This window comes from Lissotriton vulgaris, chromosome 6, assembly GCF_964263255.1.
Source record: "Lissotriton vulgaris chromosome 6, aLisVul1.2, whole genome shotgun sequence".
Taxonomy (NCBI): Eukaryota; Metazoa; Chordata; class Amphibia; order Caudata; family Salamandridae; genus Lissotriton; species Lissotriton vulgaris.
Genome location: NC_141694.1, coordinates 1,810,566,347 through 1,810,581,241, shown reverse-complemented (window position 1 = coordinate 1,810,581,241; position 14,895 = coordinate 1,810,566,347). Strand labels below are relative to the sequence as shown.

Genomic DNA, 14,895 nt, shown 5'->3' with positions numbered 1-14,895 from the left:
AATGCTGCTCTTGAAGGAACGTGGCTCTTGTTATGCGAGAGTCGTATGACTTCATCGGACAATGTCCTGGACTAATCATTTTGTGTTTTCCTCAAATATTTGTATTCTTTTAGTTAGTTTTAGATAGGGAAAAAGTATAAAAATGACCCCCTTGCTAATAGCACTGTTCGTTCGTTCCTGTGCTCCAGTTATGCTGCCGGACATTCATTTTACGTAAGATCCATTGAGACTTTACTTTTTCCCATTAGGTTTTCTTTAGCTAAATTAGGGAATTAGGGCTTTGGAGAAATAATCTAAATGTTTGAGCATTTTCTCATGCTGAGTTTGGTTCAAACTGCCAGTCAAATGTGCCTTTCTAATAAATAGTTTTGCTTAATAAATATGCTAATAAAAGAGTTTTCACTTTAAAAATGCATTCTGCTTTAAAATAAAGTTAATAAAATAGATTTTAAAATGACAAGCTGGTCTTGATTGTTTCCTTGAGTTACCATTAGTTAATCCATTGCCTATGATATTGACTTAATTAAATTTGAATAATTATGTTTTGATTAATTAGGTCATAAGATTCAGTAGGTCAATTCATGTCTCAGTCATTATGGGCCTAGTGATAAATGTATGAATTATGGTGAGTATCGTGGTGTAGAGATGTATAAATGAGACAGAATTTCTCTTGGCCTGCTGGATCAGTAGCGTAGTGCTTCGCCCATGGTTACCTATTATCCAATTAACGAGGGTAATTTAGCTGACCTCTTCACGCTCCTCATTCAACCACAGAGCTGCGGAGATGAAGGTATGGAGACAAAGAGTTCTCTGACATTCGTAAGTACGGCCTAGCCAATGCAATCTCTACCCTACAACCAGGAACCCTTCTGAAGTGAGTACCAATACTGAGAATCTATGTGTCTCTGTTGTTTTTTACCCTGGTCACCTTCTAGAAATGCTATTCAGCACCTGGTCCCTCAGTTGAAAGGCTCATGTCGCTAATCAGCAAAATGGCAACAAGTATGCATTTTTCTCTTCCTACACCACTGTTTTTTCAGAAAAAACACTTGTATTAGGTTGCAGGACCACTTTCCTAATCGTAGAGTGTGCGTTTTATGGTCAGTGTGTGTTTGTCATGTATTGTCATTCTTTTACAGGTCACTGCACCAGACTAGATTGATCTGCAGTGTCTAGAGAGTGTTAATGTCACTTTTTTTAAAAGGTCACTATATTCTCATGCTGGTTGTTCCAATTGAAGTACCACATGTTTTTCTTGTGTTCTTCCTCCTTTTGTTCTTAGGTCCTCATTGCAGGTACTACTCAGCCTAGATCCTTATCAATAGGGGATTCATGAGAAATTATAAAAATTATAGGAACACATAATTTCTACATTTCCGGTTATTTAACCCTGGTAATTAAATTAGTTTTTGTGACGTGAGTAAGGTGGGGATCTGTGCACCCCATCCTGAAGAAGAAGACTTGCTTTGAAACATGTCGACGCACGAATGAGGTAATGTACATTAAATACAACAGTACCTCTACCACCCTTTTTAACAATACCAGCATGGAGGCTGAATGAACATTTTTTAGACCTCATTTGCCAGGTATTTTTTAATACTTAATTTTCATCCACTTCTGACCCCACTTCTCACCTAGCACTAAACACCCTCCAGCACCAAACATAGAGTTACCAACAGTGGTCCCGCGTAGTAGCTGGTTAGTAGCACGCCGCATTCTGTAGAGGAATGCGAAGACCCCTATGATGAAGCATGACACCAAGGGTCCTTTTAATGTGTGAGGGTTATTTAAATAACACAATGTGCTCCCCACCATTGTAGGGACCACACTCCTATACCCCTGTGGCTTCTTTTTGTTTATGCGTATTGATCGCAATCAGCCTGAACCTTGGATTTGCACTGGTCCCTTGTGACCTCAAGTAACCTTTTGAATGCTAGGAAATTCTATGCACTGTTTTTGCATTTAATCTTTAAACATTTATATATTGAATTCTACTTTTTTGATTTTTGTTGTTTTGGTATTGTTTTAATAAGATAAATATCCTAACCTGGTGTGGAGTCTTTTGTGTTTTCTCCGTGTTACTGTAATTTAAGTGTTGCAAAAATGCTTTAAACATTGCCTCCTAAGTTAAGCCTGACCACACTGTGCCAAGCTACCACAGGGTGAGTGCAGGTTTATTTAGGGTGGGTATCTGACTTACCCTGACTAGAGTGGTGGTCCCTACTTGGACATGGTGCAACCCTCTGCCAACTAGAGAGCTCATTTCTAACATGTATACACCCATCTAGTAGTAAGGACTTTATCCTTAGAGTGTGGGCATTTACTAAGGGCTAATTTGAGATTTTTATGAGTAGCTGTGCACACATGATTAAACAAACCTCATGGTTCCTTGCTCTTAAGCAGTTTGTGTTCAACTAACTAGGAAATGGAGGAGCACAATGAATTAGATTAATTAGATGCTTCAACAACAGTGCAAGGATCTTCATCTTGATTTGTGCTTGGTGTGACTGCGTTCTGATTGTCTCTTTTGAGTTGACACATGAATTGCTCATTGTTAGGTTACACTTAGTTGTGGCCCCCTAATTCCATGTGTATTTTATTTTGTAACCCTTAGCTTTGGTACTACCACTGGTTAAATTGAGCCTGAAAAATGTGGTAAGAAAATCGTGGTCACTAGAACAGATAGAAATTACGTTGAACTTTGAAAGCAAAGGTATAATGTTCAAAACCAATAACATAAAATGAATGGTACTGCAATTACTATTACTGTTATGCGCAGGGTTGGTTTTGTATTTGAGGGATTATATTCAAAAGCAAGTTCTAAACCATTGATATTTAATACCTTCCCATATGGAACATGCCTAAAATGCATCATCTCTGGCCCTCTCTGTCCAATAAACCACAAGTCAAGGTGTTACCTTGATTACATAGGCAAATGCTAAAATCTCCTACTCATAAAAATAAGACCTCTTTTTGTGCTTAAACCGGCACTCCGCTAACCGAGAATGATGGAGTACTGTTCTTCAAGCTTTAAACCAGGCCAATAGTATTCTGTCCCAGGAATGTGAGTCCAATAATGAAAGCAAGTTCACCAAAACCCAGAGAAGTGTGACGGTGCTCTCCACATTTTAACATTATCCTGCATAACGATTTATAATAGGTTATTGGTGGGTAAGTTTGCATGTAACAGGTCTTTGTTCCACTTCTTCATCATCTAAACCTGAAGAGCTCATAATACATTCCCTATCTTAATGACATATAACTTCAATATCACTGTCTGTGGACCTTGACAACGGTCCTCTGCTGCAGGCTGTGGGAAGACCTGACCAGATGAAGGATGCCATTATATAGGTTCATTAAAGCTCAATAATGAACCTGTCATGTGAAATGGCCATTTTTATGAGTGGCTGATACCTTTTTTAAACATTAATAATATTATTGGCAAATATTGAAATTAAAATGAATATTAGGCTGACTGTATTCTTTGAGGCGTGGGTCTCCAATCACTAACCCATGCAAAGTTGTGAACCTTCTTCTAAGTAAAATGCCTGTAGCAAGCTGTATGGGTTTTATTCATGTTGTGCAAGTCCAAATAAAGTATGCAATGTATGTAATCCCCATGTGCATTTGACAACACCCCTCTTGAATACTAGGGTCTTCTGCGTGATCAATCTTTGAGGAAAATATTAGGCCATGTGATGGGAGGGTGGGTTGGAGAAAGAGGCATTGGTCTTGTCTCTTCTCTTCCTTCTCAAATACTTGCTGGCTAGGGTGCAATCAGTCACATACACATTTGTGAGAGGCATTTCAGCAAAGAGAAAAAGCAGCTATACAAATGGGGAGTCATGCAGATATGGAGTAAATGTCCCAAGCTGTCCTGTGGGAGGTAGACTTAGCCAGGTATGAAGACAATATTTGTGACACCAGAGGGCGAGTTGGTACAGGATTACCCATGTCAGGACAATCCCCTCTTGATTGCTGCTAGCTGCCTCACCTGGACTTCTTGCTAGAGGCACAAAACACCTCTCACCACCCACGCCTTTGTCTCTGTTGTGGGGGAAGTTTACACACTGGGCTACAGCTGGATTGCTAATGAAAATTACCCTTGCGGAGCATCAGGACAGGGTAACTTTTTTAAACTCTACTTTTCCTTAATATTAGTCACCCTGAGCAGAAGCTTAATCGGGTATGAAGACAATATAAGTGTCTGTGCAGGATTACTCATGTCAGGCCAATCCGTCTGGACTGCTACTAGAGCTCGGAAAATATAAGTTGCATTATATGTTGATGTCTCTGGCAGGATAATTGTTTGAAGTCAGTATATGTTATACACAGATACACACAAATGCATACATATAAAGTGTAAGAAAATGTAAAAAGTATGGGAGAGACTTATTAATTGAGGCTAATGGTAGTCCACCACAAGTAATAATATCTCTATTTTGTTTAGCTCAAGTTAAAGGATTCAGTACTTTAAACCTGAACTCAATCCATTGTAGCAATAACACGGATCAGGCATGCTCTACTTAGATAAAATATGTGAAGCATTTCGGAATACCAAAACAGTTAAAGAGTAAAAAACACAACATGATAAAGATAGTGTATTATTTTATGACCAAAATGACAAAAATCCAATCAGGTGAACCAAGATATGGATTGTCAAACATTTAAGTAAAAATAGTGCCAAGAGGCACAAAGCACCAATGTTCTGTGGTCACTGTAGACTAGGACCTTGGTTTCTCCCTTGGATTTAATCTCTGACATGTAGGAATCAGGGGATAAGAAATTTCCATAATATTTATTAAAAGTCTGTCATCACCATTAAGTGGACTTTTAATAAATATTAAAAATAGTTGTTCGGTCTACATAAAGGTGACTTATTAATGCTTAAAAAGAAGGTTTTCTCCTGTCAAAAAGGATTATTTTGACAGGATGGGCTTCAGTTTGTTAAACTTCAGTAGCCCGGCTACAGTGGTAAGCCTGAAGTCATGTTTGCATGATCACACTAATGGATGGTAAAGTCGTTCTTCATTCCACTTTACTTTCCATGCCATATGGATGGTAAAGTCGTTCTGCATTCCACTTTACTTTCCATGCCATGGGAAAACTGTGGGCTACACAAACTATTGCCTTTCAGGAGAGTTAGTATTATGCCAATGAGGGCTTAGCCAAGTTGACATTTTTGGTGGGTCAGATCATAAGCTCTGGACAGCAGTATCCGAGTGTGCAGAGTCTAAAATATAACAGTAACATAAAACAGTAGAAAAGGGAAAGGGAGTGGCACTCTGAAAGGGGCATTTTCTCACAAACAGGACAAGACAAATAGGTTGTGATTGTGTTAACATTTATTACCATCCAGTATAGCCACCAAAAAAGTGGTGTTTTAAAGTCTCAGTTTTCTAACAATTTCCTTTTTCAGTTTGTGGTTACATTACAGATACATGCATTACAGACTGAATGTAGCTAATAGGGATTTGATGAAATCTCTTTATTTGCCAGGATATTGTGGTTCCGGTTCAGCAAAGACCTGTACTTCACAAAGCGTGAGGTACTCCTTTCGGCCTGGTATAACAACATTCACAAAACGGCCCACCAATCCATGGCAATGAAAGGTCTGGGTGTAACCAGTTGCAATACTGGAAATGGAGCCGCACCTGGGGAACCAACAAAAAGGCAAATCTGAATTAACTCATTGATGTTTACAACAATCTGCCTTCCTGTGTTTCATTAATTTATCCAAAAGCTGTTTGAAGATAAGCATTGACAAATAGATCAGGTTTTATTTTTTAACTGCTCATACAGAGAGACTTATGACATACATGTACACTTAGTGCAGGCACACATCCATAGACTAATATAAGTAAATCATTTTCTTCAAGTTCAAGTGACATCAGGGTCAAACTGCGAAATATATAGGCACAGGCCCCACAATAAAATTGATCCCCTATCAATGAAATAGATAGGTGAAGAATGTGGCCCATGTTTGTAATTTGGAGCCGTTTTGAACTTGTAAAGACATGCTGTGTACGTGTTTTGCAAGGTGTGCAAGATTGCATGGATTTGAGCTTCCTGCAGGCAATGTTTCTTTTGTCATCAGGGAAATCAACAGTAAAAACCGGCCCAGCAGACAACATAACAGGTCCACAATCAAAGAAACAAGCATTGGAAATGTCAAAATGTCTGTCTTAAAAGAATGCTGTATGGTAATGTGAAGAATTACAAGTAAATTGCATGACAATTAATATATATTTGTGTAGAAGCAAAGTACAGTGACATAATCCAAGTGTTTGGTTAAAGGTCATCAGAGGGGAGTGTGATCTAGAGTAGCATGCAGCGATGTGCCTCAGGGGAGCACTGTAACAGTTTTGTGCCAAATGGGCATGTCAGGTGCTGTGCATCAATGGTTACTAAACTTCATATAGGGATCACTGAGTTTTGTGCATCAGAGGAGCAGTGAATGATGTGATGCAACGTGCTGTAGAAGCTGCTGGTTAATGTGTCTTGGAGATGAAATTTTTGATGTAAAATTTAGATAAAAATTGTTTAACAAGTTACTTACCTTTGGCAATGCCTTACCTAGTAGCGACTCTATCTAGCCGCAGATTCCTTTCCTTAAGATATATTCCCCAGGTGTCAGACTGAATGGCAAAAAACTTTAGCAGTCCCCATGCAGGTGGTGTCATTCGGCTCTCTGTGGAATCCTCACCATCATCCATGAGGGAAATGAGATGCATAGAGACTATATAATCCCCACTTCAGCATGCTGGCCTCAGTTAACTATTTATCCTCATTACAAGCACAGACCAAATTGAAAAATATGACTAGTGTGCCAGTATGAGGTCCAAAATGATCTCTTAAGTGTTAGATACACAGTTCGCAGAACAGGGACGGTGGGAGAACCGGTAAGGAATATGTGGCTAGATAGTCTCTACCAGAAATGCATTACTGAAGGTAAGTGATTAGAACATCTGATAAAGATTTCTAGCCACAGATTCCTTACCATAGAATAGATACCAAAGCAATCTCTCCCCATAGGTGGTTCTGCAGACTCTAATATTAAAAAGTCCTGGAGGACCGAACGGGCAAAATAGCAATCTCGCTGGACCTGAGTAACGTCTAAGCTGTAATGTTTGACACACATGTGCAGTGATGCCTACATGGCTGCTTGACAGACGTCCAGAACAGGAACTCCTCTTGCTAATGCAGTGGTTGCAGCCTTAAATCTTATTGAATGAGCCTGCATTCCTGCTGCCCGCACTCTCTTCGCCCTCCTAAGCATTGCCACAACTCCCACCTCCTGCACTGCCTACACTGTCTTCTGATCAGAGAGTTCACTTTAAGACTCTCTACATAATCCATAAGATTCTGTACGATCAGGGCCCCTAGATTCTGCAGGGGCTCTGCTCACTCTAAGTGCCGACGCGAGCACTACGTTCTGTAGACCAGCACCTGGCTTGTACTCCGAGGGAATGAAGGAGCAGAGCGTGGGGTGCTCTTTTACGTCCCAGGCCCCTGCCCTCTGGAACTCTATAACAATCTTTTTTTATTTATTTATTTATTTATGCCATTTTTAAAGCGCACTGCAACCCTATGGGCATCCTGGCACTATGAAAAGTGCGACTAAGAACTGAGCATCAAGGGCAGGATGGGGGGATTGAACAGGTTACTCTGGGGTAGTTAGGCTTTAGGGAAGAGCCAGGTTTTTACCTTTTTGCGGAAAGGCAGCAGTTCACTTGTTTCCCTAATTGCAATAGAAAGGCTGTTCCAGAGATGGGCTACTGCTATGCTGAAGGCTCTGCCACCGTAAGTAGCCTTCCTGATTCTAGGTAATGAGATTAGTGGATGATGACCAAAGGGTCCGTGTGGGCTCATACCATTTAAATTTGTTTTGTAAAGGTTTGGGACCCAGACCATGTGCTGCTTTGAAGACAGTGCATAGAGATTTAAAAAGAATCCTCTGATGCACGAGCAGCCAGTGTAACTCGGCTAAAGCTTGAGTGGTGGAGGATCGTCGTCCTCGAGAGAGTGCCATTTTGGCTGCTGCCGCCTGGATGCTCTGGAGTCTCTGGAGATGCTCTGGAGTTTGGAAATCAAATATGCAGGAGATTCCAGTAACAGAGCAGTGCAATAATCCAGGCGGCTAAGAATAGTGCTCCTGACTACGGTTGCTCTGGTCTGTGCTGGAAGGAGAGGTAACAGCTTTCGGAGGCCCCGCATTAGGGCGAAGCAGCTGCTCACCTGTTTGTTGACGTTGGTCTCCACATTTAAGTTGTCATTAAAGCTGAATTAAATCTTGGCTTGCTGCACTTAAAATCCCTGGGCTTTCAGGAAACCTATTAAAACCTGGCTATTCTCCTCTATCTAGCCGGGGACGCCTGCATGGTGCATTTTTGCCCCTTGGCACCCTACACTATAGGCATCTTCTGCCTGTCCTTCCACCGAGCCTCTCACCTTCCACCACTGCTGCCTGTCGGCTAGCGCTGGGACGCCCCATTGCTGGGATAGACATGTGCTTTACAAGCTCCGCTAAATTAACATAACATAACAAGCCCTCATGCTGTTGCTTCTTGGCCATGGTGTAGGGAAGATGATCCATCTAGAGAAGGTTCATTAGTGAACTGCCTTGCCTTTCTTCATACCTGAAAAGCCGAAAAAGAATTGATCGTCCACCTGGAAGTCCTTGGTATAATCAATGAAAAATGATAGCACTCTTGTTGGGTCCAAAAGGTGGAATTTCTTGTCTTCCTTGGTGGGATGAGGGGGAGCAAAAAAGGTAGGCAATGTGATGGTCTGCCAGACATGAAAAGGGGCAATCACCTTTGGTAAACAAGAGGTACAGGTCCTAAGGACCAAATTGTCTGAGAAAAAGGTTGAGTACCGGGATGAACTGAAAGAGCCTGCAACTCACTAACCCTGCAGTCAGATGTTATTGCCACAAGAAAGAGTATTTTGATGGTCACCAGTATGAGAAGTCATCTGTGCATAGGCTCAACTGGTGAACACATGAGAAAAGTGAGAACTAAATTAAGTTTACATTGGGTAGGATAAAGGACGCAGGAGAAAATGTGTTATAATCCTTTTAGGAAAAGATTCCCAACAGGGAATTGAACAGGAAAGGCTTTTCCAGCAACCACAGGAAGTCTGAAATGGCAAAAAGGTACCCTTTTACTATGCTCAGAGCAAGGCCTTGCTCGACAAAAGTTGAAGCAATCAACGGGATGTCAGACAAGGGTGTAGACAGAGGATCAACAGGTTTGGTACCACACCACAAATTTGTCCCATCAGCAGGTGTACATAATTTTCCATGGGGAAATAGAAGGCTGCCATGATAATATCACACACTTCAGGAGAGAGATCAAACACCCTCAGCTGTTGCTGCTCAGTCTTCATGCATGTAGGTGGAGAGTGTGCAGGTTCAGGTGCAAAGCCCTGCCCTGTTCCTGTGAAAGGTGGTGAGACAGAATATCAAGTAAAAAATGTTGAATGAACCTTAATATTGAGTGAAAAATGTTGTGGAATGGAAATATCAAGTGCACAAATATGGTTGTCAAGTATATCAATTTTAGGGTAAGTAAATTGATTATTAAAATATAAAAGACATTAATATTGTCTGTGAAAATATAGTTATGTAAAATACAGTTTAAGTATTGTTTTTAGTATATATTTTAAATGTATACCATAATATGTGTGTTTAAATATTGTTTGTTTCTTACAAACTAGTTGAATTTCTAGTATTTATGAAAAATAAATTATTAAAATGTTGTGTTTTTTAGTTCTGTAGTGGTTTGTTGGTTTATATGTGGTTTAGGGAGGGAAGTAATTTGTTTTTAATTAATTAATAATTAGTTGTAAACTAATAGTAATCAATTAATTGATAATTTGCAGTCTGTGGGGTTTTAGGGTTAAAGGGTGGGAAGTAATTTATTTTTAATGTATTACTTATCAGTTATTACCTTGAATTTATTAATTGACAATTAATTATGCTAATTGTATAATTAATCATTTTAGTTGTGGTGTTTATAGGAATAAAGGGTAGTAAGTAATTTATTTTTTAACAATTATTTAATTGTTAATTAATATTTATTGATAACGTTAAATGTTTACATGTTTTTTAGTTTTAGGTTCTGGGTTTTATAGGGTGGGGAGTAACTTATTTTATTTTATTTGTTAATTACTTGTTAAATACTAATACATATTTAATTATAAATTAATTAATTTAATTGTGTTAATTGTTTTTTAGTTACATTTTAGGTGGGGTATGTGGGGATAATATGGGAAAAGGGTGGGAAGTTAATTATTTTAATGCATTTATATTTAGTTTGTCATAAACAATATTTGTTTAATTGATAAATAATTATGTTAATAGTGCAAGAAAATCTTTTTTTAATTTTGATGTGGGTTGTGGGTTTTGTAGGGGGATGGGTGGGAAGTACATGTATTTTACATTTTTATAATATATATATATGTGTATTTTTTATTCAACATACATTTTATTTATTTTTTAAATATTTTTCTTTTGTTTAAGGCATTTTATCCGTTTTTAATGCTGTACCGATTAGAGTGGGAATTGTAAGATTTACCCCTTCACAATCTAACAGTCCTCTACTGTTGCACAGACTGGAGTTTGGAATATTACATTTTTCTCCCCGCAATCCAACACTTTCCCTAATGGTACACTGACTTGAGTAGGACTATTATTATTTTTTTGTTAATTATAATATTTATTGGTATATTGTGTTGGGTGGGAGTACTTATTACTATATTTATTTAGTACAAAAATGTATTTTTAATGTAGAGGGAAATGTATATGTATTTAATTTATTTTATGTTGTAATTTATATAACCAATTTATTATAATAATATTTAAAAATGTCAATATTTTTCATTTGTAAAATATTTGTAATTAAATTATTAAAAAATGTATTTACTTTTCATTTTAAATTAAATTGTTTTTCTTTTTTAATATATTCTATTTTTGTATAGGTAAAATGTATACATATATTTTTGATAATATGTTGTTTATGTTTTTTATTATATTGATATTTAAAATATTAGTTTAGTTATAGTTTTCTGCATATGTTCATATATATATATATATATATATATATATATATATATATATATATTCACTGAAAAAACCATAGGTTTCAGGCCTTATATAGTTAGGAATTAACATATAAAAAACCATTGAAATTCCTCCTGTATAGTTAGCTGAACATTTTATTGATATAAAACCAATGAAATTCCACATATAGTTAGTTGCACTAAATATATATTTCGCGCATCCGCAATCCAATGCTGATGATGTCACATATTACATCATTCATGACATGGTCAGTGACATCACTGATGACATCACTGATGACATCTTAAATGACATCACTGATGACATCATCCAGTGTCTGTGTGTTTTTGTAAAGTTTAAATATGTTTTACATATTGAAGAATGAGTGGATGTATAAGAGTATGGATGAAGGATTTGATTGTATAAGTGAGTAAGTATGTGTTAGTATATCTGTGAAAATGTAAGCTGTTCTGTGTTTAACTGTATAGATGAAGAAATCAAAGTGCGATTGATTCTTTACAGGACTGACTAGGTGTGTGAGTAACTCCATGGATGAGTGGCAGTGTGTGAGTGTCTGCATAGGTGTATGAGTGCATATGATAGTGTTGTAATGATGAGTGACTGTATGTACGAGTGACCTTATGGGTGAATGAATGAATGTGTGTGTAGACGTAGGAATCAGTGAGTGCGTATGTAGTAAATGGTATTGGTGTGTCAATAGTTTCAAAAATGATACTCTGTATTTTACACTAGGTGTAACAGAGGTTATATTAGAGTGTAAGGAGGTGCATTGTATTATCACATGAAGGATATCATCAGTGTTGTGATCATTGATGTTAAATGAGCTGTCATCAGTGATGTCATCAGTGATGTCAGTTGAGATGTCATCAGTGATGTCATCAGTGATGTCACTGACCATGTCATGAATGATGTAATATGTGACATCATCAGCATTGGATTGCGGATGCGCGAAGTATATAGTTAGTGCAACTACCTATATGTGGAATTTCATTGGTTTTATATCAATAAAATGTCCAGCTAACTATATAGGAGGAATTTCAATAGTTTTTTATATGTTAATTCCTAACTATATAAGGCCTGAAACCTATAATTTTTTCAGTGAATTTTCAAGGTTTTTTAAATGCTAATTCCTAACTATATAAGGCCTAAAACCTATGGTTTTTTCAGTGAATATACATATATATATATATATATATCTTTTCTGAACTCCGTTCCCAAATCCGCTTTTCCAGCAAGAAAGGATGCAGACCCAAAGCTAGTGCTGAAGCTGTTTTATTTCGCGCGCACCTCCGCCATATATATATACATATATTGCTCTATCAACTAATAACAAGCATTTGTAATGCAATAGGTCTCGCATTTGCGAGAGTTTGAGCTATTGGCATAGTAAATGCCCACCCACCTAATTTTGATGGGTGCATATATAGCATTTTTTCAATGCCTGTCACTGGCAGTAAAAAGCTTGCTGTAAAGTGCATTGAAAAGTGTTGTACATGAAGTGTTGAGTTAGTGATGAAGTTGCAGTGTTACTAGAGAGGCCAAACAGTGAATGGGCACGAAAGTAAACTTAACTATGAAGGTTGGCAATAGGATTTTGTAAACAAACCGGAAAGCTCCTGCAGGGAAGCTGTGTTGCTGTTTATCCTGCCCTTGTTTGGTGTTTGTATTCGGGTGGTACCAGGGCGACAAGATTGTGGAAACCATGAAGTAATGTTAATGTAAACGGTAATGTTATGATTGTGGCAGATAGCAGCTCAGCGCTGCTCCTTCTGGCTTGGTGCTCTAGCTGAGGCTGCTAGAATGTATTGTAAATGTCTTCCCGGCACTGCGTGGCTCTCAGCTCTCGCATGGTAGTGCGACTGCTCAAAGGCGATATCACAGTCAGGAGAGCCCCAGTCAGATTAAAGCAATACCTGGAGCCGCCGCATGATGTCACGCCCTGCTGCCGAAGGCGGGGAGTTTGCTTTGGAAGAAACTAAGCCTGTCCCAAGGGTCTGGTTTCTGGTCATCGGGCTCCGCACTCATGGCGCTCTGAACTGACTTCCCCTCATTCCGGCCGTAAAAAATGGCCTTCAATCATTGCCGGGCTGCATCACGTCAGTCATGGAGCCAGTGACCTCATTTGCAGCAATGCTAAGCTCAGGACACACTTCTGTCATTGGGCAAAAGACAGGCATATGAATCATGGCAGCCGGAGGCCTCCCACTCTCTGCTTCATAAATATGTCAGTCTCCTTAGGTTAGATTATGTTCTGGGCGTCACAATCAACCTCTTGAATGTTTTTGTGTTTCAGCTTCCCAGGCCAGAGTGACACCCGGCCGGGTCAGGAATCCGTGACCCTTGTACGGTTTTATGTCAGTGAGGCTCAGCAGTTGCAGAGATACTCCGCACCTACTCCTATCAAGATAAGCTTGTAGAAGAGGACAGCCGCGGGACGCACTGAACAAAGGAGGCAGGCGTGGCGGTGGCTCATGACCTGAGCCGTCCTCCCAGAGTACATGGCACTGCAGGCTCATTGTTGCCCCATGCCTCCAATATTGTAATCCTCCGCACCTCACAGTATCTAAAGCTTCTTGCCGTGGTTTAAACTTCTAGCGCAGGTTTTCTCCACTGACTGCATTTCAGGGGCACCTCTGCAGGCACAGGGTTTTGGGCCACATCATGGTGAAGTTATAAGACAGGAAACAACACCACAAGCAGACGTGGTAGAGCTCAGATGTCCAGTACATAGGTATGTTTGTATGGTCCAAACCAAGGTGGCATCCTTTTAATTTAACACACTGGCTTGGCAGTTCTGAGCAGTTGTAGTGCCTGCATGCCCTCGGTTACTAAGGACTGCAGTCACACAGTCTGTCTCTGGTTAATGTATTTCAATTTCTGAAGCTTTGCAGCATATTTAGGCTATTAGAGTTTCTTGTCGCTCAAATGAGTGTTATAACTTCTGATATTTATATGTTTCCCGTGTCTTCATTGCTTGCGAGAAATTGTCACTCATAGTAGTTGAAATGTCACTCAAAATTACTCTGAAATTACCAAAATGTCACTCCAACCAATCTGAAACCTTGGCAGCTATGCTCGATGGCAGCCCCCCCTCCTGCCCCCCGCAGCGCGTCATCAGCAGAGCTGGGAAGCGGAGGCCCCCACCGCCCCCGGACGCGCTGCAGCTCATTCCGGTTCCATTAGAGCAGTGCTTTCCAAACTTTTCATGTTGGTGACACTTTTTTTTACGTGCATCTTTTCCTGACACGGTAATTCAGTCTAATAATTAGACACTCATGTGCATTGGGAAAACGCCAGTCTCCAGCAGCATAACCCTGACAACCTGTGACCTCTCCTCGGACCTGGCATGGTCACAGGAGCTTCTGCAGAAGATAAACACTTAAATCGTTAGACCAGGTCAGTCAACATGCTCAGTGCGCAGCTGACAAATATTTTGTATGGGAAACGTTATTTGAGCAACTGTCGCAGCTATGATCTGTGTGACAAAATATTTAATTGCCAGAACGCGGTAACCATTAAGTTAACATTAATTCGCCATTAGGAGAAGCGGCAGCTCCCGATATAAGCTGTGCATTTGTTCTCACTTACAGCATTCCTAACTGCATTTGAGATTTAACATGCACTGCACCAGGTTTATTATTTACAAATGGCGCCTGAGGCGAGATTGGTTTTTGGGCATGAAATACTGTGGCGTGAAAAACAGCAGAATCAATTACCTTTAAATCTCATGTCAAGTTTGACTAAAATATTGGAAATAAATGGAGGAAAACAACGTACTTAGAAAAAAAAACCTCGAGTGTGAGCAGTGC

At 39.3% G+C, this 14,895-nt stretch overlaps 1 protein-coding gene across 1 annotated transcript in view; it reads right to left on the bottom strand.

Annotated features, from left to right (window-relative positions):
* Nucleotides 1-5,488: 5,488 nt before the first annotated feature.
* LOC147709549 (fucolectin-4-like) overlaps nt 5,489-14,895 on the bottom strand; it is a 207,737-nt gene continuing 198,330 nt past the window's right edge. Inside the window, exon 3 of the mRNA XM_086925510.1 lies at nt 5,489-5,654. Coding sequence (XP_086781636.1) covers nt 5,489-5,654 — 166 coding nt within the window. The remainder of the gene's footprint in view (nt 5,655-14,895) is intronic.